The following is a 26508-nucleotide window of genomic DNA, read 5'->3' on the forward strand; positions in this document are numbered from 1 at the left end:
TGACACTTTCAATTAGATTAGTATTTGATGATCTGCATGTCATGGAATTGTACAATCATATCTTTTTTTTTTTTTTCTTGAGATCTAAAAGGATCTTTAGCAGATAGCATTCAGCTGCAGCATGAATTTCCAGGAGAGATTTTAAAAAGCCAAGATTCAAAGCATCCTTGGGAAACACTGTAAAATCTTTCTCTTTTCTCCCTCCCAAACATGAATACACCTTTGCAGTACTGCAGGGATAGCACCTACAGCCTCAGCACCCAGTTCTGTGTGCTCAACCATCAACAAGCAGGAGAAAAAAAGAAATTCAAGCCCCTGAAACATAGATATCTACTCATCCTAGGCAGAATTTTTGCCTCACAGGGAGGAAAAAGGAAAAAACAAGGATAGCACAAGGACCATGAGTGACTATACTCAGATATATTCATGATAGATAATTTAACAGCTAGACAGCCTGGTGTAAGGGGGTAATTAGAGATGAAAAGCCAGCGTAGCATGCTTGGTGCCAGCTGCACTGTCAGCTGCTGGCATTACTCACACTGTTGGCAAATGCAAAGAAAACAAGAGGTAGTCACAAGGCCAGAGCATCCCTGCAGCCCCTCAGTGCAGTGAAATCAAGCTCTGAAGCAGCATGGCTCTGCTGGCAAGGCTGAAGGCCCTGCCTCTTCCCATGGAGCATGGTGGGCAGCTACCTAGCATAGCTGTTTTGGTGGCTGCCTGTGCTTGCAGTTTCACTCTGCTCAACATTTTGCTTATAAATATAGTTTTATTAAGAGAATTTCAGCTGCAAGTCTCTCCAGATGTCTGATGCATGGCCAGGTTTGAGGTACAACCAGCATCCTGCGTTTGCTGAAACACAAGCTGAGCGGTGCCTCACTGCTCTGGTGCCCCTTCCTTCACCAGTCATGGAGAAAGTGGTAGAGAGAGGAAGACAACAAACTGAGCACGATTCAGCTTCTCCTGCTGCTCAGTACTGAGCCAGAGACCTCAGCCTGCCCTGCCAGTGTGGTCCCACGCTCATGCCACAGGCTGGCCATAAAACCAAGGGAGCTGGGGAGCTGCACCAGCTGCTGGCTGCTTTCAGCACTGGGAGCGACACAGAGTGGTCAGGGTGCCTGGTGGTCCGGCCCGGACCTGGGGCATGGCTTTCACTGCTACTGGAAAATGCTGCCTTCCACTCTTGTTTAACTTGTGGTTTTACAACTGTGCTGTTCCTAACTGTATGACTTGCTGCCGAGACCTGCCACAAAAAGTGGTTCCGATGAAAAACCTGAACATAAACAAAACCAAAGAGGACCTTGAACATGTTGTAAACAGCTCCTGCTTGTTACGTAGGTGCACACACACACCACACACGCCCCTGGCTAATGATGACTTTCTGATTTATTTACTTTTGCTGAATAGATTTCAGCTGCTACCTAGCGGTACAAATAAAATTTCAAAACTGACCTTGAAAGTCCTTAGAAAACTTTTCAGCAGCAATGCAAATAGCAAAATATTTCAAAAACTGTTAAAGTGATCCTTTCCTCCCTTATTAAAATATCTGGATCATCAAAGCAGGAATAAACAAAATACAGTACAGCAACTGGACTGCATAAGAAGTGGACAGATACAGATGGAGTCAGACAGAATGCGCAAGCACCTAAGCTGAAGTGCAATTACTAAGATAACATCGCTTTCTGGGCTATTTGGCCTCATCGTAGATATCTCTTGGTCTCACCACAAATACTAGTTGGTCCATCTGGCTTATCATGTTGATACATGCTTAAATGTGTGCTAATGTTTGAAAAGAATAAGAAGTAAATATAGAAAAGAAACAAAACAAAATTGCAGAGAGAATATCTAGCTCTCAAAGTGTGTCTTGTGTTTTCATATTTTCATTTTTGCTACGACCTACAAAATGTTCTGCAAACTTGCAGATGCCTCACTTTTCTACATTACCACTCTTCAATAAAATTTTTCTCTCATATTTTTCAGGCAAACAAACAAACCAATGTTACAGAGCTACTTCACATACATTTAAAAGCGTTCACCTGCATGGAAACAGAAATTGATTAAAGCTGTATTGGTTGGTGTGGTCATCTTCTGGTGGTTTTGATGGAGCCCTAACTCTTTGATGTCATTTTTGGTAGGGTTTTCTTGCAAGCACTTTGGCCATTGAGTGGTTAAGGCTAAACAGGCTGTAGCAACTCAAATCACATCAGTGGCCAGAAAAATCATTCAGCTTGTTCCTCATAGAACTGTCCCAGCTGTTAGGGAAGAGGACCCACCAGACTTGGGATGTGCATGATCAGGAGGGGAAAGGTGATCTGAGGGAGCCAGAGGGTGGCATGATCAAAACCAGGTGGTCCCTTGGTGCTCTGGTGATCATGATGCCAAAGTAAGAAGAATGTGGGAGAAGAGTTGCAAGCATGTCTCAGATATGAGGGCTCTTGGAATTACTGTAGGGACGGTTGCTCCTCCTGCCTGTGGCCTGCAGACTCACCCCTCAAATTCAGCTTCTGCCTTGCCAAAGAAGCACAAAGAACCAGTGGGGACTTAATCAATCAGCCAACGGCTGCCCAGCATTAATAACAAACAACTCTGAAACTTAGCAGCAACTAAGAAACCCTCAAAGGATTAAGCATCCCAAGACAACAGTAGAGAGTGAGGCAAAACTCCCCACTGAGAAGCATTCATGGTCCCAAGGTGTAAGAGCCTACGTTTTCTGAAAGCTCAAGTACTGTATAATAGAGCATGCCACATTGCCAGAATAGAGAGAGGTGGGTGAAAATAAAACAGAAGAGGATGGGTATCCCAGGACCCTGATATGCAGCCATTAATTTGGCACGCTGAGCTAATAAGTAAACTGCTGAATAGCTGTGTGCCAAACTTCTTAATCTGTATGTGAACTCTAAAGAAAGAGTTTTTTAAAAAACTTAAAAAACAGTATCAAATCAAGCAAATCAAGTCAGCAGATGTTTGGAGAGCCCCTGAGGCAGAGCAGGGCATGAAGCTCCTCATATTGATCACTTGTAAATTTATGATGCACCCAGGAAGGAAGGAAACACATGGTCTGCCTGAAAAGATTAAATAATAACAGAAGAGTGCCATTCTGACTTCTGCATAATGGCAAGCATAGGACCAGCAGAGAGGCCTGTAGGTGCGGGCTCCTCAGCTGATTTGGCAGGGCTGGAAACCTGTTCCCGGGGCCAGTGCTGAGCACCCAGGGGGTGCTGCCGTAGCCTGGGTCAGGAGGAGCCATGCATCCCCCATCTTTATCACAAGGGTGCTGATTTGCAGTCTCCTTTCCTCCAGGGGTTATCACAGCCAGATGCATTAGCACCTTCATCAGATGCTCCCTCCCAAGCCCAGGTCCTGCTGTGGGTCCTGCAGCCCGTCTGCATGAGCTGCTCAGCTCGACACAGCCTAGGATGGCCATTTGGTGGCTGAGCTTGCCATGCATTCTTTGCAAACTCATGTGCCTCTGCTTGCCATGGGGCAAGGGACTCGTAATCTCAGCAGGACACGTCTGGGTCAGCATCCATGGGGGCACAAGAACACAGCTGGCCTTGCTTCCGCATCAGATGCAGCTGTTCAGGCTCTGGTCTTTGTGAGCAAGCTTTGGAAAAGGCAGCTGTGTTCCCAGTTCCTGTGGTGATGAGTCTTTACAGTGGTGTTACTCAAACAGGCTGGACCCTGAGAAAACTCTGCCTCTCCAAGGTCCCCCCAGGTCCCATGGTGGCCCTGACCCCTCTCAGCCAGGCAGAGTGGGGTGCAGATCTGCTAATGAACAAGCTGAACAGCTAAATGGTCCATCTCAAGTGAGTGAGGGGAGGGAAATGGGCTCTTTGACAACTTGATTCGCAGTGCAACTGTTTAGATAATACCTTTTTTTCTCTATTCCTTTTTCCAGAAATTTAATGAAAGTCGGACCTAAGTGCTTCAAAAACCTTGCCTCGGGCTGATGTGTTTATTCTCTTTCAATAGCATTATAACAATTACCCCCCAAAAGAGCTCTGCTTTAAACATCTCTCCATCCTAGCTTTATCCCATTGGAGCTCTTTTTTCTTCTACAAATTCCAGCATGACAGAAAAGATTTTTATGCATCAGAAACAACAAAAGAAGGTGAATATCAGTGAGTCCTTTCTTTCAGCCCATAGGCAGACAGGTATTTTTTTTAGTTATTAAGAAATATTGTGACAGCTGAACACAGGAGAAAGAAAAGACAAGTAGCAGAGGTAACAGAAGGAAAAGAGAAGCAGCAGCAGGTGAAAGGCAGCCAACAGGGTGAAATTAATTAATTAATTAATTAATTAAATTTCACCAGGTGAAATTAATGCCTGTAAAAGCTGTAGGAGGGCCAGATGCAAGACTGCCATGCTCTGTAAATTCCCGGTTGTGCCAGGGAGTGGCTGGGAGCTGGGGCTGAGGAACCAGCAGCTCTGCTAGGACTCAAAGTAGAGCATGGAAATCATGTACCTGGCCTTAGAGACTTCTCCAGCATCTCTGCACCTTTCTGAAGGCAGAATGTGACCCTTACACATCGACAAGGGAAAAAAACCCCATTTTTCCTCCCTTTTCATTCACCTCGATTTACACTTAACTGTAAGGCGTACCCACTTGGGTCATTCTGGAGCATCACTAAGTACACAAATGCAATCCCCAGTACGTCTCACTCCTTTAAGTATTCACACGGCTCTTGACTCATTTAAGCGGCAAAGCCTTCTCATACCATTTTTCATTTTGTCATGGAGTCTTTACATCCCAGTTCACTTTCACACTGTTTCCCTTAGCTTGACAGCCCCGTCGCAATGTCAGTCATTAGAGGGCACAATGCAAACAGTGTTACAAAAGTTGTCTTCTGTAAGATAAACGAGTGACTGATTTCTCTATACAAAGACAGTTACTAGGGCATGCTTCCTTCCAGAGCCTTTTGTTGCTGAATTACAACCTTCCAGCGCTTCCTTTCAGATTGCAAATACATGGGTTCTTTTCTTAAGTTGAATCCTATAAAATACTTTCACTCCTATTTACCATGTTCCAAAATGCTGGGCAGTGAGAAAGAAAAACTGCGTCAAGGGAAAAATGCTTTCAGTCACCTTTTATTAATTGATTTATATTGCAAGAACTCACCCACTATATAGAGTGCAACATAAATGCACACTAAAAGAAAATCAATATCCCAAACACCTGATAAGCGTAAATAGGCTAAATAGCTGGGAGGGGCAATTGCTTTTAATAGAGTCTCCTTCTTGGAACTGCTAGAAATGTGTTTTTTCTCTCTCTCTCTATTTTTTTACTTTAATGGAAAATGGGCATGATATCAGCCTAAAGGAAAATCACAGAATTCATGCTGAGTCTCTAACGATAGCTTTTAAACTGTGTTGCACTCGAGTCACTGTGCCAATTTTTAGAACCAATGCCTACTGGCTGCTGTCAGCATGGGGGGAGGTATTCTTTCTCAAAGCATCAGACAACCAAATTTATGCATGAGAAAATTCTCATATCCTATCTTGTTCTTGTGAAAGAAAACAAAGCTTGTTGTCTAGGGTGCGGGGGCCGTCTGGTGTTTTTTTCTTTAATTCCTTGTACAATAGGCTTCTGTCAGTGGCGCTGAAGACGACTTTCAGCATCTTTTGATGTCAGTAGCATGATAACAATTTATAACGGCCACTGGGTTGGCCACATGGGAAGGGGGAGGGCCAAGGAATCTGAGATGGATGAACTCCTTAAGACAGAACTGCACACCCCAGGTAAGGTCTTTCTGGGTTTGGTTTCCCCACTTTGGAGTCCTAAATTGCAAGATCCTACCTATCTCTAAGTCGACCTCCTCTTTCACAACTCTTGCCATAGCAGGCCATGGGAATGGGTCCAAGCACACACTGCAATAGCTCCATTGTAGTAGAGGTGCTGGCAAGGGGTGAGAAGGTCCCATGCTACACATCAGCTGAAAAAAGCAGTCTTCTCATGAACACTGAAGATCAGGAGGGTTCTCCTGTGTGTATGAATCCATTTCTTTACTCACATGGGTGTTTCACCATATAACACAGGTCACAAACTGATCCAACTGCTTTGCATGGTATGGTATGAGGTGTGTTTGACCATGCACCCTTTTTCTCATCACGCACTGGGCCGTTGTTGATGAGATTTGGGTAGTGACACTTTGAATAAATTTGTGAGGAGTAGAAAAGAAAAGGACGAATATCTATGCCACCCTGACAGCTGTCTGTTGCACACAAGCGACAGTCAGGATCGTACTACACACAAGGAGCAGCCCTTGCCATCATTGGAAGGCAGCCAGGTCCTCTCTGTAGGCTTCCCCTGTAGCTCATGAGAGATACACTCCCCTAGAGCAGGACCCCCACCTGTTTATTCAGAATTCACCTAAAGGCTGACATGGCATTTCTGATGCTCAAATGGACCCAGAGCTTTCCTACACAAATTCCTTTCTTCTTTAGGAGAAAGGCTGGGTGAAGGAACCGCTAGCAAGCTTTGCTCTGTGGTACCCACACAGTGACCACCACTGAGAGGAGCATCACAGAGAGTTTTGTAGCTGGACAGTGATGAGGGCACAGAAACAAACCTCTTTTCTTATCAGATTTGCTTTTTGCTGTTGGGGCTAATGTGAAATATCTTTTTCTCACAGCCTATGTTTCAGCTCTGACGTCCACCTTTGCTCTGACCTGACTCAGAGGGATCACAAAGGCATCACATTCCACCTCAGTGAATGGAGCTAGAGCTGCTTCTGCTGAGGTGGAAGGAGCCCCTCAATGTCCATGAAACAACCCTATTTGCATCCCACCCCCACATTCCGAGGATGTCCCCAGTCAGTATTATCTCTTGGCCAAGCTGGACTTCTAGCATCCCATCAGTCACTCAGAATATTTACCTTCAAAACTGTCAGCTTCTCAGCACACGATGGGCTAGCTCTCCAGAAAAAAATGCTTTCAGTGGGAGGAATCTCACAGCAGTGAGTTGGGCTGATGTCCCAAGCTGAGTGGAGCACCCTGGCCCCCTGGGTAAGGTCCCTGCACCAAACCTGCCTGAGCAGCAGCCACCAGCAGCCCTGCATCACTGCACGGCTTTGTCAGATCCTTTCGGGTGAGATGGCTGAAATGCTTCTGGTCACTTTGCGAGATCTGCCTGAGACCTGGCAGGTATGCCCAGTGCTGCCAGGACAGCCCAGCTTACTGCCCAGAGCAGCCCAAGAGAAAAACAAATACATCACATCCAGGTCTTCTGTGGGCCAAGCAGGGACTGAAACTAAGCTTGCAGTTAGGATTTTGTCTGTGGGCTGAGATGAAGTAGGAGGTTAAGAAAACTTGCACATACTTTTTTTGGAAAAGGTTTTTTGGTTTTTTTTTTTTTTTTTTAAGGGATCTTAAGCTTGCTTAACTTTTGGTGTTAGCTCTCTAACTCAGGGGTTATTCTTCAGGACTGCTCTGATCTAAACAAGTATAAAAACAGAGCCAGATTTTATAATTATATTGTGAAATGGTAATGGTAATGGTAATGCTGAGGACTGTAAAACTGAGGACACAGTTTTATAGTGAAGGTTCTGCTAAACCTCCACATAGATACAGTCACAGAAAGACAAGACTGAAGTCCTCATGTCACAGTTGAATGACTGACCTTAATTCTTCAGCATTATCTTTTATGTTACTTTTTCAGGTGAAACGTACAAAAACACTCACTCTCTGAAATCCTACTCTCTTTTCAGAAGTTCCTCTGACTTCTCCTAGCTAATCGGCCCCACAATCGTCTGTCCTTTTCCTGTTCATTCACACAGACGTGTTTCGCTATCATCTTAGAAATAATCCTCTCTTCCCATCTTGAAGCAATGCACTGGCAAACCCTGGCCTGGTACACACAAGTTGGGTGCCACCGCAGTCCCTAAATCACAGCAGCCTTGCACCAGGCAGGAGTCTGGTACGGAACGGGCTCAGCCCCAGCTGCCCTAGTCCTATGGTGGAAAAAGCGCTATTGTGAGAGGAAACATCTTACCGTTCCCTGACCCACCCTGCAGCCGTGGGGCTACGTCACCCTTACACTGGCACATGTCACCCTTACACTGGCACATCCCTTAAGGGGTGTGTGGAACAAGCTGTAAGGCACAGTGAAATGAGTCAGCCTCACTGCAGAAACGTCACCTTTGGGACTCCTGCCACCTACACATTTATAACTGGAGTTGAATTTCCAGTCCCCTCGGGGCCAGCACAGGGGCTTGTTGCTATTTTTTGCTTTGGTTCTGAGTGTGATTTTGGCACTTGATTCCTTCCCACAGCACTGCCTGTTACCTGCACACTATGGCTTCCATAGGCTATAGCCGTACCGGAAACGTATTTGGCTGCAAGTTCTGTTGTAATCCTCAGCGGTGCTCCAGGGCACGCTCCTGTGCCATTGTATCCCACTGAAATAATCCTGAGCAAACAGCTCCTTTCAAAGACTTTCGCTCAGGGAACATCTGTGGAAACCAGAACCCTGCTACTTGAAACAGTTGTATCAATCATAGCGCTGCACGCTTTCAAATCAGTATATTTTCAAGATGTTGCAAGACTAGCTCTATTAGGAGGGAAACATGCTGTTTGCTTCATGCCTGAGACCATAATTTAAGTGAAATGAGAGTTCCCTGAAGAGCTGGACGGATGCCAGACCTCCTTACGTAGAGTAATTGCCTTACGTTTTTATGATCTTTCCTTTTCTAATGTTACTCAGCGCAATACGTTTGGCTGCCCTGGCTTTCCCCACCACTCCTCTGCCACCAAAGCCAGGACTTTCAGAGCCAGCCAAGACAGGCAGAAAGCACAAGCTGTGCTGGGGGCAGCAACACTGGGGTGACAGTGGGCTGGCAGGGTGTGGGCATGCCATGCCTCAGGCATCCAACATGTCAGCAGCTGCTGCGCCCATCACCTCGCCAATGGGTTATTGGCTCTTGCTTCTTTTGGGATGTGTGAAGTCTGGGGTTTGGGTCTTTCCCAGTCCCAAGGGATGTGAGTTCAGAGCTCTTGTGATGGGAGTCCCCTTGAAACTGGAGCACAGTGATTTTATCCAGAGAAAGGTACTGCAAAATGCAATAGAAAGCCTGAGAGTGAGAGGCAAACCCCAGTTCTCCTGTCTCTCAGTTCAGGAGCCAACCCAGTATCTGAGGATTCTCCAGAAGCAATGGCAATCACAAGATCCCTAGTACATTTGAGGAAGCTCTCCTCCGTCTCTGTCATCAGAATGCCCTGCATTGATTATCTTTTAGACATTGTGTTATTGAGAGTTAGCATTTGGGGGAAGAAGGGAGTCAGCAATTTTAATTTATTTTAAGGATTCACCTGAAAGAAATAAAATAAAATTACTATGAAGAACCCTTGAAGGATAAGAGTGCTGGTGGACCCTACACCAAGGCACAAGGGAAGCCCAGCACCTCAGCCTGACACAAGACCACCTCCTCTGTAAAGACCACTTTTGCTCACTGTGCTTGTAATTGAGGGGACCACACCAATTACTGTATACTTGGACCTACACCATACTCTATACCATTCCATACTTTTTTTAAAAAACTCTGCTTCCCTGCAGTGTAGACATTGTTGGACGTGTGTACATACCACGTGGAAGACGCCGGCTGCTTTGACAGGCTTGAATCCATTGACGGGGACGCAGCGGTCAGCGTGGCCATTGCAGAAGCAGCTGCCTTTCACTATGAAGTCGTAGATGGCATAGTGCAGGGGCGGCGGGGGCTGCAGGACATGGGGTGTTGGGTTCACCGGGAGGCACGGGCAGCCCTGTCGCTCCAGCAGCCGCACCCGCAGGTTTGTGATCTTCAGCTGCGCCTGGGCTTCCGCACTGTATGGGTCCTCTGCTGCGTAAGGGGGTGACAGAGCTCGGTATATGACCTGGGCAGAGAAATGCAGCAAGAAAAGCAGAAAGAGGGATGTCAGCCAGCCCCATGGTGGGCCAGGGGATGGGATGGCAGTGGGAGCATCCCCTAGGAGCATGCACCAGGCTCTTGTGATGCTCTTTCCCCTCTGCAATGGTGGGAACAGCAAATCCACCTTGACCATGCTGTGTGTGAAGTCAACTCCCATGATCCCCTATGCCTCTTTCCACACAAAGTCCAGACCCTGTGGGTGCCAAGCAACAATTTACCATAAACTTAAAGCAGAGGTCGGTGCTGCTGGTACATGGCACAGCCCAGCACAGGGATCTGCAGTCCTACAGGCAATGATCAGGTGGGAGACTTTTCATTAACCTTCCCTCTCCCAGAATGGGTGTATTTTTTTAACAAATAAAGCTGAAATTTCCAAATATTTGGCTCCTATCAGTCCCAGGCTGCTTCCTAGTGGAAAAGTGATTAGGTGTGGCAATTAGTGACAGCAAACTGATAATGGAGAAAACTGAGATAAGAAAGAAAGAAAAGTGGGGGGCTTCTGAAGTTTAAACAAATACTTATCAGTCAGTCTTTATTTTAACTTAGGTCTGATTGACTAGGTAAATATTGGTTCAAGCTGAAAATTGAGAGCACTAGATAAAAATAATTTTCTTGAAGAGGTTTATTTTAAAATTGTTGGTCAAGCTGCCTATAGTGTGACATCAGAAACAGCACATAACTCACATAACTACTACTGGCATAAAATGACACATTTACAACACACGTATTAGATACCGGTACATTTAACTTACAGTGACACTTTCTAAATAGTTAAATAGCTCTTCACTGAGTAGCTGCTGAAAGCTTGATATTTGTAAGGAACAGTTCAATCAGTCACTTGACGAGTGTTTGAGGGTGTGACGTAGCTAAGGGCTCCATGCACTGCTCCCAGCAGCAGCTTAAGACCTCCTCAAACCACCCAACTGCCCCACTAATAACCACTCACACCAGCCAAAACTCTGGCCAGCCTCCTACAGACAGCAAGGATGTGTGCAGCAGTGAAGGGCGACCATCATTTCTTGCCAGGAGATGCTGCGGGGTGCCTGGCAAGAGGCAGCGGGCGAGCCTGCCAGCACCACTTACGAGGATCACAGCCTCCTCTCCCTAAATCCGCTCCTATCAAAGGATATGGCTGATATGCTTCAGCGGATGAAGGCTTCCCTTTTTTTTCACCAGGATTCACATATCCTGGAAATAATGACCTTGGTGCTGCCAGCTCGCCTGCCCACGGGCTTTGCCTGCCGACTGCCACCTCCGCCAGCCCCATCGCTGCTGGCACTGCTCCTGGCTGAGACCTGGCTTTTCTCCAGAGCTGCCAGGATCCAGCCAGAGGAAGCTTTGTTCAGGCCTAGAAGGAGATTTAGAGCTCGTTTTGGACCTGAATGGTGGCTATGTGCTTTTGTGCGGCCCATCAGCCTGCCAAGCACGGTCTCTACCAGTGGCTGGTAACAACAGGGCTTGGGTGTGCTGGTGCCGGACATCGCAGCTGCAGCCCCGTGCCATCATCCTGCAAGCACTCCCTCCCAAAGGTATTCCAGCATCTTCTGCCGGAAAGACGTCAATCAGGGAGAAGGTTAACCAGGAGAGGTGGTCAGAGGGCAAGGTTGGTGAGCGCTAGGTCCTTTGTGCGGAAGTGTTGAGTCTGATAAGCAATATTAATAAATAGTAATACATTTCAAACGTGAGGTTTTTTCCCCCCTCTCTTTCAGGAACATACAGGTTTTTTTTTTCTGCTTTCCTAAAATAAAAATATCAAGCAGATATGAACAGAAACCCAAGCAAACCCAACTAGCAGGCCCTGCACCTCTCCCCAAGGCTTGTCATTTACCCAAATTTAAATCAATGTCATTCTGATCACATTTACTTGTTAGTGGCTTTGTGAACAGAAGATGCTTTTAGAATCGGAAAGAAAATTCCTTGGGAAAGATCCAAACTGGAGACATTGATTTCCATTTAGTGGAGATGATGGAAAATGCCAGGCTGGGATTTTTCAATAAAAACCAGCATATGAGGTTCCTTGTTTTTACATAAATTGCTTATAAAAGAATTCTTTGTTTGCTGTTATTCAGATGAGAGTGGCAAAGGAAATACACAAATGGGAACAATTTATGCTAGATTTAGCTGCAGACTTCTCTCTCATTATTTTCAGTTTTTCTTGTTTATCTATCCCTGTTTAATGCACGTGACTGATGCTTGTAGTTCTGGTAAAGAAAATCACAGCGAGGAAATCAATAACCTTGAGCGCCTTCACGCCGAGAGAGTTAAATTTTGTCTGTGTGGAATTCAGGGGGAGTTCTGCTGATGATTTCAATGGAGCCAGTATTCCTGTTCAGGCCCTAAAATGTTACAAACATTTCTTTTTATGGCTACTTGAAAACAGTGATGCTAAACATGAGCCCTATCTGTAATTCCCAGGGGCTGCAGGCTCTCAGCCACTCCCCTCGGCTGCCCCATATCGCTCCGGCTGTGCCTAGCAGCCCTGGCCCCAGCTTCAGAGCTGCGCTGTACCCTGCAGTAGTGCAGCGTAACGGGGTGAGCTTGGTCTCAGGGCTGCCAGCACAGTAAACACCCTCATCCCTCCATCCCAGACACTACTAGCTCTGCTTTAATAAAATACAAACCAATCATTATAACACGTAGGATGCCATACAAATAGCGATTCTCTCCTCTGCGTCAGCAGATTGAGCTGGAGCCCCCAGAGGTTGCATAATAAGGCCAAGGACGTGTTTCCTGGTAGGATTTCCCTGTTCAGTCATTAACTTTGTTGATTTATCTCAGCCCATCTCAGGAGTGAGCACATCGCTGGGGCCACACCACCCTCATACAGCTGTTATGGGTCTGCATCTCTGTGCTGCCCAGCACCACACATACACACAGGCAGGTGCCAGCTTTCCTGCTTTTACCTTTCCTTGGACTTTTCCGTGCAATTTTCCCACCGATAGGACAGGCCTAGGGCTGCAGCATCCTGTCTACAAACAAACCACGGCTTGCACAGCAAATCTGACCAGGTTTTCACACCTATGGCTTGGCCGGCAGTCCCCAGCCACCGCAGCCAGAGGCATCCTCAACCAAAATATTGTTTAGCTTTAACACTGCAGGGGAAGCATTTAGGCAGGATTTGAGAAGAACATGTTGCCAACACATAGGTGCATCTGACAATGAGGTTTTGGAAACCCATCATCTCCCCAGTGCCACTGGGCAGGACTCTGGTCTTGCTGCTCCTCTGATTGACTCTGTTGGGCCAGTGCTTCCCAGCTGCTCTGGGACACTTATGGTAATGTACCCAATCCACAGCCATCACTTCCTCTTCCTGACAGCTTCCCAAAGCCCTCCGGATTTATCGCACTAAAGCCACACAGACAACTTGGGTGCCAGGCTCAACCCATAGGGAGAGAAACTCTCCCCAGCCGCTCCGCCATCACGGTCGTAGTCTTGGCTGATGCGAGCACACATCATGTCAGCTTTTTAGCTGTTGGGGCAGCCCCTCTGCCAGAGATGACGGGGTGAAGGCACTTCCCTCCTGCTCCCTGGGGAAGCTGCTGCCTGCAGACCCATCAAGTCCATTACTCTTCCTATCCCAAAAGCGCTGGAAGAAGCTGTGCCCAAGGGTTCTGCCAAAAAGCCACATTGTGATTACACAAGGGAGACAGATAGCTCAATGAGGTACGGGAGAACATCCTTTTTGATACATGATGCCATTCCTGTTTTCACAGAGCGAGGCCTCTGCCAGTAGAAAGCTCCGCCACACGCAGAGGAACGCATCCCCTTGGTGGTGGAGCAATGGCGGCAGCATCTGGCTATCTGCATGCAGCAAGACTGACCAGAAAGCATCCCATGGTGACAAGATCTGTGGCTTTCCCACTCAGGTCTGTCTCTGTGTACGTGAAAAATTTTGTATTTTGTAGAACAAGTAGAAAGTAATAAACTGAAAACTCACAGCACTTCTATGTTAGATATGCCATAATATATCCTATCAGAAAGATATTTTCATTCCCAGTGTTGCTAGCTCACTATAAATCTTACGATATTTTGGATTCTTCTTAAATACAGTCCCAGGAACTTTATCTCAGCTTCCATTTAAAACTAAGTATCCAGAAATATCACGTATCTGAGCAACAAATGTCACAAACCAGAAGGCAAATAAAAAGAACCTCTGTGTTCAAAACAAAATATCTAGTAAGTGGGATAATGTTCCTTCCACGTCATGGAATTATGCTGTTGGATCCCATGTCCTATAAATGCAACCTTTGCATGAAGCAACATCAACAGAGGAGTGATTTAAAAGTTGCACGGGGATTTTTTTTTTGGTGAGGGAGAAGCCTCTCTACACAGCCAAATAGGAAATGTAGACTGCAGTCCCTGGGTGAGGAAATGCCACAGCTGTGCCTTGAGGGGGTCAGGTTCACCTGACCCTCCTGGTGGGATGCCCGGGGGTGGCAGGTGGAAGCCCACTCCACTCTCAGAGGAGCAGGAGTGGAGAAGCTGCCTCGCAGCGCCTTGCACATGCCATGGAGTAAAAATATCCTGTTCTTCAGCCAGACCGCTCTGGCTGTCTGCAGTTTGGGTATATCATTAGAAAGACACTCTCAAATAAATTTCCACAGCGTTTCAATTTCCTTATGGACTGTCATGAGCAACTCTTGCTGTGTTGATTACTTCACTTTATTTTGTCCTGGTGGCATCAGAAGCCTTACCTACTTGCCATTCCACAGATGCAGTAATGTAGCCGTGTATATAAATAAAATAACAGCCATGAAAATGGTGCACTCAAGTAACCGCTTGCACCACAATGACCTCGATTTATAAATACATAAAAGTCCCTTTGCAAGAAAGGGACTCAAGAGGCAATGAAAGGACATCTTTATATATATCCACAGTGGGAAGGAAAATGCTAATGAACGATGCTGAGAGAAAAAAAAATAGACTCTGAAGTCAAAGTTGCCTGAGGAAGTCAACAAAACCAATGAAAGATTTGCCATCAGCAAAGCCTTCTCGATGAGTCACGGATGCATCTCAGACCACTGGAGGCTCCGCCAGCTGCAGCCAGACCTTTGTCAAGATACAAGTGGCCACAGCAGTAAAACAGATCCCTTTGGGTCACAAATGCCCACAACATTGAAGAGACACATGTGATCCACACAAAATTTCGTCCTCACAGACCTTCAGAAATAGGCACAGCTGCAGAGGTCGCAGACAGGGACCCGCAGCCCCCGCAGGATCCTTCTCCGGATCCCGGTGCCTGGCTAGAGGTGCCACGTTCCAACCTCTAATCAGGAGACCAGCCCTGGCCAGAGTTTCTCCTCCCAAGCCTGGAAGGCATCAGGAGATGGTTCACAAAATGATAACACTAGTAAATTACAGAGGGAACAAACGGATGGGAGGCTCAAGAAGCTTATACACATGGGGAAAAGCCAACAAATGGGAATATATCAGAGATGAAAACAATAAGCAAACATTAAAAACATAACCACATATTTATTTGGCTATAAATGAAAACCAAGACAGTAACACTGCGTGAAGTGGTCTGTGGTTTCTTTCCAAAAGAGATTGATTGACTCTACTTTGTATCATCTGACCTGGATGCATGAAAATGCATCTATAAGCACTCTATAACAGTGACTTATCCATATCAGCAATTCACCTGTTCAGCTCATGGGCATTTGATAAATTCAGTACTGGTTTATTTGATTTTTGCTGGTGGTTTTATGCCTTTCAATGTATTTTACAGGAACACAGGAAAAAAAAAAAAGAATAAAAAGAATCTAAGGTTTTATCTCTTTTCCAAACAGAGAGACAGCAAAAGCAATGGGGGACTTGCACCACCTTACAAAAGGGCATGTGATGTCTAGATAAGTGTTTAACAGAAAAATTAAGGTTTGCATTTGGAGTCTGCAGTGTCTCTTGGCATGCAGGCACTAAATAAATGTGGCTAATTGGCCTGTATTATGGGGCCTTGTTGAATCTCCACGTCACTGGAAGCTATCTGGTTTATTTAGTGTCTGGACAATGCTCTGAAAATGTGGGCAGTAACGGTGGTGGTGGAGCTCTGCCAGTGCATCTGGGACCTCATCGCTTTGCCTCCTGAAAAATTTCCCTTGAGCTCGGCACACAGCCGAGGTTAGGCACTGCCTGCCAGATGCTGGGGCTAAGGTGAAGGGGAGCCCTTGTCCCTCACCTCCTGGCCCTAGGATTTCCAGCTGCGTGCCCAGCATCACTTCATGTCTGCTCATGCCCACAGGCCCCCACAGGCGAGCTGTTGCTCGCAGCCACGCGCAACCGCAGCTCAAGCTGAGATACTCCATGCTATGCTGGCTGCCCGAAATGCCTTTGCCATCCCCAGCCTGTGCCCTGTCCCCTCACTCCTCCCTCCGCAGCCAGCCCAGCTTGTCAAACAGCCCAGGCCCTTTTCCATAGGAACTACCCAAAAGTGGCCACTGCTTTCTGCCTTGTCTGGTCTTGTCTGGAGAAGCTTAGCTGAGAAATTTTATTGGGCCAATTAAGCGTTCCTTTTGAACAGATGTAAAAGTTACAAGCAATCATTTCTCCTAGTATGCATTACAAAAAGCTCATAGGGGACAGTAAGATTGATTTGTAGAAATGATTAGTTGAAACAACAACAACAACAACAACAACAACAACAACAACAACAACAACAACAACAACAACAACAATAATAATAATAATAATAATGATGCAACATCTGCGTGCCCACTGAGGCTGTCTATAATGTCAACCTGCCAGGGCATCTGCTTTCAACGTCCACCCAAGAAACTGCATTAGGAGCAACAGACTTATCATCACCACAAAAGCCTGATTAGACCTCTCCTTTTTTTCATTTGCAGATGGAGTTGGACGTAAATTTAGCTGCAGAAATCCAGTGCCAGTCAGGTGCTCCCACTTCAAAGAGAGTACCCTCACACCTCCTTTGGACACACCTGCTCGGTCACCCTTCCATGCTGCAGAGGAGCCTCAGGGCTGAGACACCATTTGGTACCTTTGGGGAGCAGTGACATTCTTACTGGCCCTGGTGCCTTTGGAGACCCCTTTTTACAGCAAGAAGCCTCAGGCACAGGAGTTGACTCGTTTGACGGGGCTTCCTCAGCCCTGCCAGTGCAGGAGCAGCTCAGGTGCTCCATCTGTCAGACACATGGTCTAACCACCAGACCTAGTGATATACTAACATATTCCCTGAAACTAACATATACCAACATATTCCCTGCCCACATATATCCTCTGAGAGAGGCAGATAGTCTGCAGATGATAGATTTTTCTTGTCTCCCAGTTTCAGTATTGAGGGCTCAACCCCATGCTAGCATTTACCCACCCTGGCCAGCCTTTTAGTTTCCAGGGATCTTTTTGCATCAGTGCGATCAAATTCCACCAGGCCCTCTCCTTGGCTCTTCCCAGAAGAGAGAGCTGTGTCTGCAGAGGACTGTTTCTCTTGCAAAGCCTTTCCATATCTTTTAGGTTAGTTCCTTACTGAAATAGGTCTTATGCCATTGCACTGGATCTGCCTGTCCATCAGTCCACCCTAAAAACCTTTGAAATCACTGTCTAACTTCAACCACATTTGGAAGATACACCTTAAAGGCACTAAGCTCCTAAAAATTTTAGGAAAACAATCTTGTTCCTTCACAAAATCAGCCATGGTGGACTGTCCTGGGCACTTCAGCATCACGTGGGTGAGACGAAACAACAAGAGAAATTGGGAAACCTACCTCATCACTGCAGAGAGGTGACCATCAGAGACACTTAAGGTCACACTGAGCAGTGGAGCCTGTCAGCATGAAGTATTTTGTCTGTGTACCACCAGCGGCAGCCCCTGAATTCCTCAAAAGCCTGGAGGAATGGCACTACCTTTTGGCCCATGCCTACAGACCTTCTGCAATCTTTTAAAGCATGGAAAACAAGGCAAGTAGTCCCTTGTCTCACCATCCAAAAGTCAGGCAATCTTACAAAGACTTCAGGAGGCAAATCCAACTGTTTCAAACAACCATCACTTGTCAGGGCCTGGGCAAATTAATTTATACCAAGGCAACTTTTATCTTCTGGGAAACTCAAGGCATTCTTCTGCCATTCTCAAAACAAGAAGCTGTGCGGGATGAGCTCCCACTCATGCATAGCAGCCAGCTGGTGTGGAGCTGGAAAAGGTACGAGGAGAGCTAGGCAAGAGCCTCAGGACTTCTCCTGGATCCTTGACATCTCTGGCAATAATCAATCAGATGAGAGCTGTCTTCTCAGCTTCCCTTCAACATCCTGCCACAAAACTTCATTAGATGAAAATGAAACACTGCTAGGTCATGCCTGTCTTCAGGCAGACAATGATCACAGAAGTAATATTCTTACCAGAAAAATCTGTCTCCAGCTCAAAACAGCTCAAAATATTTGTATTACTTCACCTCCAGTTAACAGTACTTCTCCAAGGATTGACAATTTATTTCACAATGGTTTTATTTTGCCTGATCACTACTTTCACTCATCAAACAGATAGAAATGCTCAGTTTCCTGGCTAACAAAACCCTCCAGATGCAGGATATCATCGGCTATGTGCTATCAAGGGAAATAATTACTGCTTTTTTTGCATCTTCAGAATCACCGTTTCCAAGGCTGCTCTATCCTGCACAGGAAAATGAACGGGCACATTTCAGCTGATGATACGAAGAAGGCCTTTGACTGCTCAGCAAGAAAGATGGTATTTAAATACTCTTCCCTCCAGCAATTCCCCTCCTTTCCCTATCCCCACAAAGATTTATGTTCTCAGCCTTGGCCTGCTGGCAGTACCTGTTGTGTGTGTGGAAGACCAAGAAAACCTGGAGCTACCTCTGAAGAGCCAGACAGAGAACTGGACTTGTTTGTTTGTAGGCAGGGCTGTAAGAAAAGCTGGCTCACTCCCCAGAGCTGGAGGATAACCCCTTTGACAGCTTCTGAGTACGATGCACCACTGCAAAAGCCTGCAAGGCAGTAGGTTAGCATTTCGGCAACAGTGCCGGCAACAGTACTACAGATGAAGGGGATTTCATTCAGCCTAAGAGTAACCCAATTTCATGAATATTTTTCAATTGCTCTTGTCTGTAATGAAAAGACTTTGTGTCTATAGAGCTGGCTGCTTAAACTATCCAGTTACCATGAGCTACACTTAATTTTAGAAAAAAAAGAACACTGGTCTGAATTATATATAAATACACATAGTTAAAAAGGCAATGAGAGACAGCATCCTCCTTTCAAGCCATGGCTACAGACTTTGACCACAGCAATGAGGGATGCTGCACTGAGGCTGGTGATAGAGATTCATGGAATATGTGTCTAGTAAGTTTGTTTTTGGACATTAACTTCTTTTCTTCAAGGAAATGTTGCCCAGGGAGAATTTTAGAACTTTACCATTTGTGTAGGATTTCAAATGTTGGTAGACTGGATATCTCACACCGACACCCATTGTGCATAGCGATTAATCTCAGATTAAGTCCCCATGAGCTTTTGATTCAAAACCTCTGAGATGTGTCGATTTACTGCTTTAGGTTACAGACTTCCTGTGTAACTGTTTGTATCCAGGAATCCCAAAGAGAAACATGGCAGTCCCTACTTTCCAGCCAGTGAACTGGGAGCTGAATAAGTGAGACAGTCCTCCCTTCATGCCAAAAATGAACTGTGAAATGAAGCAGTGGGGTGCAGTGCCTGAAGAGAAGCTCTGGCTGCACCGCTAAAATCCCGCAGCACTTTTCTCAAGGGAAGCAATAGTCCCGCTAACAAGGCCAGATGCCAATTTAGAGAATTAAATTCTGCCTACCCAAATTCCTCTTGTTTCATGTGGGTACAGTGCTCTTCACTTCCTACATAAGAAGTTTGGAAAGGGTCTCCCGGAGCCCTGGGACCCATTCCCTCCTGCTGTTGGCAGCCTACAATATACCTCCTTTCACAGACTGGTCAAGCTCCCTCTGAGGAATAATTTGTTTTAGCCATAATCAGAGGCCAATCCAGAAGCTCTGATCTGCAGTTGTTAGAAACTCGCTGTTCTAAACGGAAGACTGCCGATATGCACTGTTAAACACTGGCTATGCTCCATCCCAGAGGCAGCAGCATTTCAAGAGCTGGCCAAGCAGAGGACCAACCTCAAAGTGACAAAAACACTGGGAAAGCCAGGGAGAAAAGGAGACGATGAGACCTTCCTGTGGGCTAGCTGCACTGGGGGGAACCATGCGGAGCATCACTGGGTGGATTGGAGAAGCGCCTTGCTCCTCACATCTACTTGTTCTCCAGAGATGCTGAGCACCCAGGAGGCCCAGCAAAGGACACGTCACTCCTCCAGGACTGAAAGAGGGGGGAGGGGTTTGTCACAACCTGGCCCAGAGATCTGGCACTATCATCCCTGGTATTCCCTGTATGTGAAACATAAAAATCAGGTGCCAGTGCCCAGAACACAGCAGTAGTGTCACTCAGCCTTGATGGTGCCCAAACTCTGGAGGAAAAGTAACTTTCATGGTAAAATTCCCTGCAGACAAAAAGTTCATTTCCACATATGCCCAGAACTGCCCTAATCTTCTGTTTTCCCAGTCACAGACTAAAAACTAAGCTCAGGTTTCCCCTTTTTCCCTGAATCCTCTTTTTGCAGCCCTATTATTCAATGGGAGAAGCTCCTCCCAACCACACTGCATTTAAACCAGCAGAAACCCCTCTCAGGGCTTGGGAAGATGGGCTTCCTTGCCAGGAGGGAAAGCTCAGGGTCCAAGCCAAGAGCCGTCAGCAAGGTGGCCAGTGTGGGGACGGCATCCTGCTGGTGTGCTGCTGCTGCCAGCGCTGCTGTGGGCAGCGAGCCCTCTGCTGTGCTGGCCGGCAGGCACGCATCTTGCTCAGCTCTCACAAACCCTCCCCAGCCACCCCGTGCTGAATGGCCAGCTGCTACACCCTGGGATTTCTAGGTTCCTACATCATTTCATTGACTCTGATCTGACTTCCTTTACTTCGTTTCATTCACTTTTCCCCTAGAAATTATAATTCTTGGGCTTATGAAATAATGGCCCCCATGTCTTGCTAAATTCATTGATATAATGCAAAGGGTTGAGCTGAGTCTGGCATCACACCTGTCACGCCTGGCTCCCAGCTGAACAGACTCTCCTTTGCATGCAGCATTTCTGGACAGAGCTCAATAATCCGCATTTTGCAAAGATGGAATGACAAGGAAGATGCTGTTAAAGAGGTTTTTTTTTTCCCTACAAAATGCACTTACACAACGTGTAGAGATGAGACTTGAAAACCTACTTCCCTAGCCATGTCCTCACACGTCCTGAGCACTGCTGAACACCAGCCAGGATCCCTCTTTCCTTCTGGTCAGTTTAGGCCTTTGTTTTCTCTCTGTACAGACACCAGTAGCATGGGATGATTAAAAAAGCCGCTTGCAACCCTCTAATGGGCTGATGTCCCAGGCTTTTTTGAGGTTATTCTTGCATATTTGCCCAGGTTCTTCGTGGAGTCCCAAGTCCTGCAAGTGACTGAACTCAAATCTCCCATGACCCATGAGACCCTTGGAGGATCTCAGAGCAATGAAGATGTAGCTTCAGCTAAGGACAGCAATGATAAGCTTAAGATCAAGCTTATTCAGGCCTAAGACAGGAAAAAAAAATGGGCAAAAGCTTCCAGGCTACAACAGAGTGTTCCTACAACCAAAAACTAGGGCTCCAAAATAAAAATTACTGAGGGTCTTTAATTCCTGCTTGTCAGTGAGTGTTACAATTCCTTACTGTCTATCAGGGCCAAATTTATGAGTAGCAGGACACAATTTAATTCTCCTCTACACAGCTCATTTCAGGTAGAACCAGTAGGACTGGTGTCCAAATCCTTAAGGAACAGAGGCAGGCCGCATGCGTTAACAGTGCAAGGCAAAACATTTGAAGGTTTTTCTGCTACAGAGGCGCATGAAATCAATAAAATGCTCAGTAAGACACACACCTCATAGTAAAACAGCAGTATGTGATGTTTCAAAAGTTAAAAGCATGTTAGAATTTGTTGCTGGAATACAGTCAAGCTGCAAATACGCCTCCCCTATTAATAGCAAACAGCAACAATAGCTGAGGTCTCAAAGTGATTTATTAGCAGTATTCTGAATAGATGAACACTCAAATAAGTTACTAATTTACTAAAATCTTGTCAAGGAGACCCTGCTTCAGTAAGTCTTTTTATCCTGGAGCTTTGTCTAAATGGGGACACTCAGGCGAGCTAATCTGAATTGACCACAGATGGGAATGTAAAGTGAATGAGATAATTGCATTGCAGAGTGGACAGTCACTCTCGCTCACAGTTAAAGAATTAACATCTGCTAAAGGCCCCGTGTCAGTGAGCACTTAACAGCAATCAGATTAGGCTGCAAAGGAAGAACTATATTAATACAACCTGAACTATGGGAGGGAAGGCAGCCTTTTAAGCATACTAATAAAATTGGCATTCCTGTCCGAGCATGATGCTGAAAGATTTTATTTCTGCATCTTGTTTACTTAGATCAGATTATGTTTGGCTGGTGAACCCAGTTCTGCTTTCCCTTACAATTACGTGGCTGAAGGGTTACACCCTGGAAAACAGTGGAAATACTCTGGATTTGTAGCACATTAGTATGATGCAGGCTAAAACTTGGCTCTAGCCTTTCTCTTAAAACACAGATAGTATAAGGCTTCAGAGGTTTCTGCCTGTGCTAAATGAACCGCTGCTGCAAAACAATTAATTTTCTAAATTAAGCATTAGTGACCCTCCCTGCATAAAGCTGATCCAAAATGATTCCCTGATGTGGAAGGAGTTTCTCTTCTCCTTCATGGTGCTGCAAGCCCAATCCCTCAAATTGACAGGTGCTTGAAGGTTGCTGGAAACCTGGGTCAGTTCTGCTGAGGTTTCCTCCTCCTTCCTTCTCCTTCACCCATACTGGATGGGGCTCATGACAGGGGACAGCCTGGCCCCTAGGTGTTGAACGGTGAGACTCCCGAAAGCAGTGCCAGTCTGCGGGTGGGTTTCTGAACAGGATGCACTGAGTGCCTGGGGATGCCAGAGCAGGAGATGGGTGCCTACCATCTGCCTCTTTCCTTTGTTCCCTATTGGGAAGGGGCTCAGATGTTTTGTTTGGCTCCTGAACCCTTGCAGGGAAGCAATTGCTTTCCTGGCTGCTGAAAGGGTGATTCTTCTGTGTGTGAGGCCAGACTACAGGCAGCCTGCTCCAGTGTGGGGCTCAGCTCAGCAAAGTCTCTGAGCATGTGCTGACCTGTGAACTCATGCTTCCTTCCACTGAGAAAGCCTTTAAGACTAAGCCCGGGGCACCAATGGAGTGTTCCTGACATCACTGCTGTGCCATGCAGCCTTTAACCTCTTTCCTCTACAGTTGTGTCCAGATCTGCCATGTCTTTCCCAATTCCACCATTGGGCAGTTGATCCTCCAGCTCAGGGTGGAGGACTCAGGTGCATCCAAAGCAGAGGATAACCATGCCTGGTAAGGAAGGGCAGAGATCTGCCAAGTCCCTGCTGAGGTGACTCTACCCATCAGTAGACCTGCCAAGCACCACATACAGTGTGTGACATTGTCACTGCTGGCTCCCGCTGCTGTGGTGACCTTCAGCTTGGGTGACACCCTGCAGCCCTTCCATGCAGACTGCTCTCCAGTGCTCCTCATCACCCTGGTCCCACCACTGAAAGGGAAGCCCAGAGCTGCTGACGGAAGGCATCTCCCAGAGTCAATTCAACATCTCTCATTTATTCACAAGCTCTGAGCTCTGGGTCTTTGAAAGCAACCCAGAGGCTTGGCAGCTTGCTTTCTGTGGTAACATAAATCTCCTCAAAATCAACATCATGGCAAAGTTGTGATGAGGGAGAATTTTTGTCATAAGAGTTGAACTAGGCATCTAAGGAATGACTTACGATGATGAAGGGAGAAGAAATGCAAAAAGCCTGTTTTTTCTTTTCAAGAAAAACTGAAGCAGATACACCTTTGCTCCAAACTAAGGCATGTGATTTATTAAAAAGAAACCGTAAGCCCCTGAGTACTATGAGGCTCTGCGTGCAGCTGCCTTGAAACAAGGCTCACAGGCACTGCAACACTTGGCAGAAACGCAGGCGGATCAGCTCTGGTGCGGTTTGGGGTGAGCCACCATCTCCTGAGGCCTCCCCTGAGCTTTGCAAATTGCTCATCCGGGGGGACAGGCGGCAGCGACTGAGCTGCCAGCAGCGTGCAGAGACGCCGCCGTCCTGCAAAACTCTACAAGCCCTGGCTCTGTGTCTGGAAATGCACAGGCGGCACTGAAATGTTTGAAGTAGGAGAAAGCTCTATACAGATGGTGGGATACACAGTTTGGATCATGGGTTACAGTCGTTACTTTGCAATTCTAAAAAAACTTTTAGCAGTTTACAAAGAAATCCAGCAGCACTCGCAGATTTTACGCTTGTGCTTTAAAGAAAACTGCGGCAACTGAGCTGCAATTAAATGATACCCTTCAGACTGGGGCATTTCAGCTGACTGCAAATTTGAAACCACTGCTTCAAGTGAAATTACTGTTTCCATATGTCTGAAATTAGGTGCTACTACAAGTGGGAGTAAAGCACAACATAACTCCAAACAGAACACAAAACTCCGATGTTTCTTTAGATGAGATACATGTTGCTATTGGCAGTTACAAGTAATTGCTGGAATGTAGCACACTGTAATAAATGATTGTGATATTTGCTAAGCATGCAGGCTTGCCATCTGGTCACCAGAAAGCTGCTGTTATTACTTTGCAGGTAAAAAGTGGTGTTTAAGTGCAGGGAACTGAAGTGTGTCATATAAATAAAATCTTATAAGCTCCAGCCCCTTGGACTCAACATTTGTTTAAAACCTGGAATAATTAAATGATCTTGACTTTTATAGCTTCTTTGCAATAACACAAAGCAAAGTGATGCCAAAAGAAGAGATCCCGCAGGAGCAATCTTGGTAAATAGGCTGCTTTTGCAGCATGCTACCACAGATGCATCAAACACCATCAAATTCCTTTCCTTCTTGAGACAGGCATTGCTTTCTACACAGAAGACCTCCATCCCACGCATTGCACCGATCCCACACATTGCACCGACCTGTAGAGGAGCTGGCTTGAGGCTGGGATTTCACAGAATTACAGAATCACAGAATGGTTTGGGATAGAAGGGACCTTTAAAGGTCATCTAATCCAACCCCCCCACCCCCTGCAATGAGCAGGGACATCTCCAACTGGATCAGGTTGCTCAGAGCCCCATCCAGCCTGGCCTTGAACATCTCGTGGTGAAACACTGGAACAGGTTGCCCAGAGAGGTGGTGGATGTCCCATCCCTGGAAACATTGAAGGCCTTGTCTTCCTTATACCCAATATAAATCAATTTCAGTTGAAAACTGTTGCCCCTTCTCCTGTCAGAATAAACCCCGGGGAAAAGTTTTTCTCCATCTTTCTTATAAGCCCCTTTATATATTTCACTTTGAAGGGAAGTTCAGGCAGCTTTTTTTGGGGCACGAGCAAAGGGAGGCAGGAGAAGAGAGGAAGGTAGCACTTTCTCTCCCCAGCCATTTGATTTAAATCCTTTGCTGGGCTAATGAAACCATCACCCTGGGTCTGTCTGGGAGGTCTAAAGATCCTTGTTTCTGAGCTGAGGAGAATATGGAGCAGCTTCTCCTGGAGCAGGACATCAGCTGCCTCCTGAGACACAGCTAAGAGATGCACTTTGGTGAATAAACAACTCCTGGTATTTCTGCAGAGAGTGGCTTCCTAGTCAGAGCATGGCTAGAGGTGATTCTGAATGACTGGAAAGCGGTCTGAACAGGCGATTTTTCTCAGAAACGAATGCTGGTCTCCAAGAATCAGGCTTTCACCTCAAAACGTGTTATCAGCAGAATCTAAAATAATAGCACCTGATTCACAAATCAAATTTGCTCCTTTCTCTGTGGTAGGTCAGAGGGCAATTTTAAGGTTGATTAAACTTTCAGACAAGCTCATTAAATGGGGCCACTAGAGGGAGCAGCCTTTAAACGCCGGGACTGGTCACTGGGGATGCATCCCCACCAGTGGGGACCCTGGAGGGCAACCCCACGGCCACGGCTCGGAGGGGAGGCTCTGCAGCACTGCGAGACAGGCTTAGGCACCACGGGGAAGAGTACTATCGGCAGCACCTCCAAACGCATGACTTATTATCTGCTGTTTCTGATATTGAAAATAATCTGATTTTTTCACATATATTATTATTCTTAGCAAACATGATGTTTTTCTTCATTTTTACAAGTTCTTCCCACATGAGAATAAGTGTGCATATTAAAAAAAAAAAAGACAAGATACAAGTTTCTTAATCATCTAGCTAATCTTGTTTATGGGAACCACGCTTCATGTGGTCAGTAGCTATTTTAACTGGTTAGATCCTCACTTCTCAGTGAAGGAGGTCACTATTAAAAGTGAATCTGGTGACCATTACTTTTACTGTAGTTGCATTTTGGTCAAAGTTGGACTGATTTGCATCACCCCGAAACCACATGATTGCAAGGTCTGGAGAAAGCCATTAAGAGTCACGTTCCCTTTGGCTTTCCCAAGGAATCATCAGCATCCCATCTGCAGTTGTGCAGGGGGGTTTAAACTGGTCAGGGGAGAGGAGT

At 46.2% G+C, this 26508-nt stretch overlaps 1 protein-coding gene across 2 annotated transcripts in view; it reads right to left on the reverse strand.

Annotated features, from left to right (window-relative positions):
* Positions 1 to 26508, reverse strand: part of NTN4 (netrin 4) — a 47263-nt gene that overhangs the window by 16503 nt on the left and 4252 nt on the right. For both annotated transcript variants that reach the window (XM_086750573.1, XM_086750583.1), the window contains exon 3: positions 9577 to 9864. In XM_086750573.1, the coding sequence (XP_086606699.1) occupies positions 9577 to 9864 (288 nt within the window). The remainder of the gene's footprint in view (positions 1 to 9576; positions 9865 to 26508) is intronic.

This window comes from Chlamydotis macqueenii, chromosome 1, assembly GCF_036417535.1.
Source record: "Chlamydotis macqueenii isolate bChlMac1 chromosome 1, bChlMac1.mat, whole genome shotgun sequence".
Lineage (NCBI taxonomy): Eukaryota > Metazoa > Chordata > Aves > Otidiformes > Otididae > Chlamydotis > Chlamydotis macqueenii.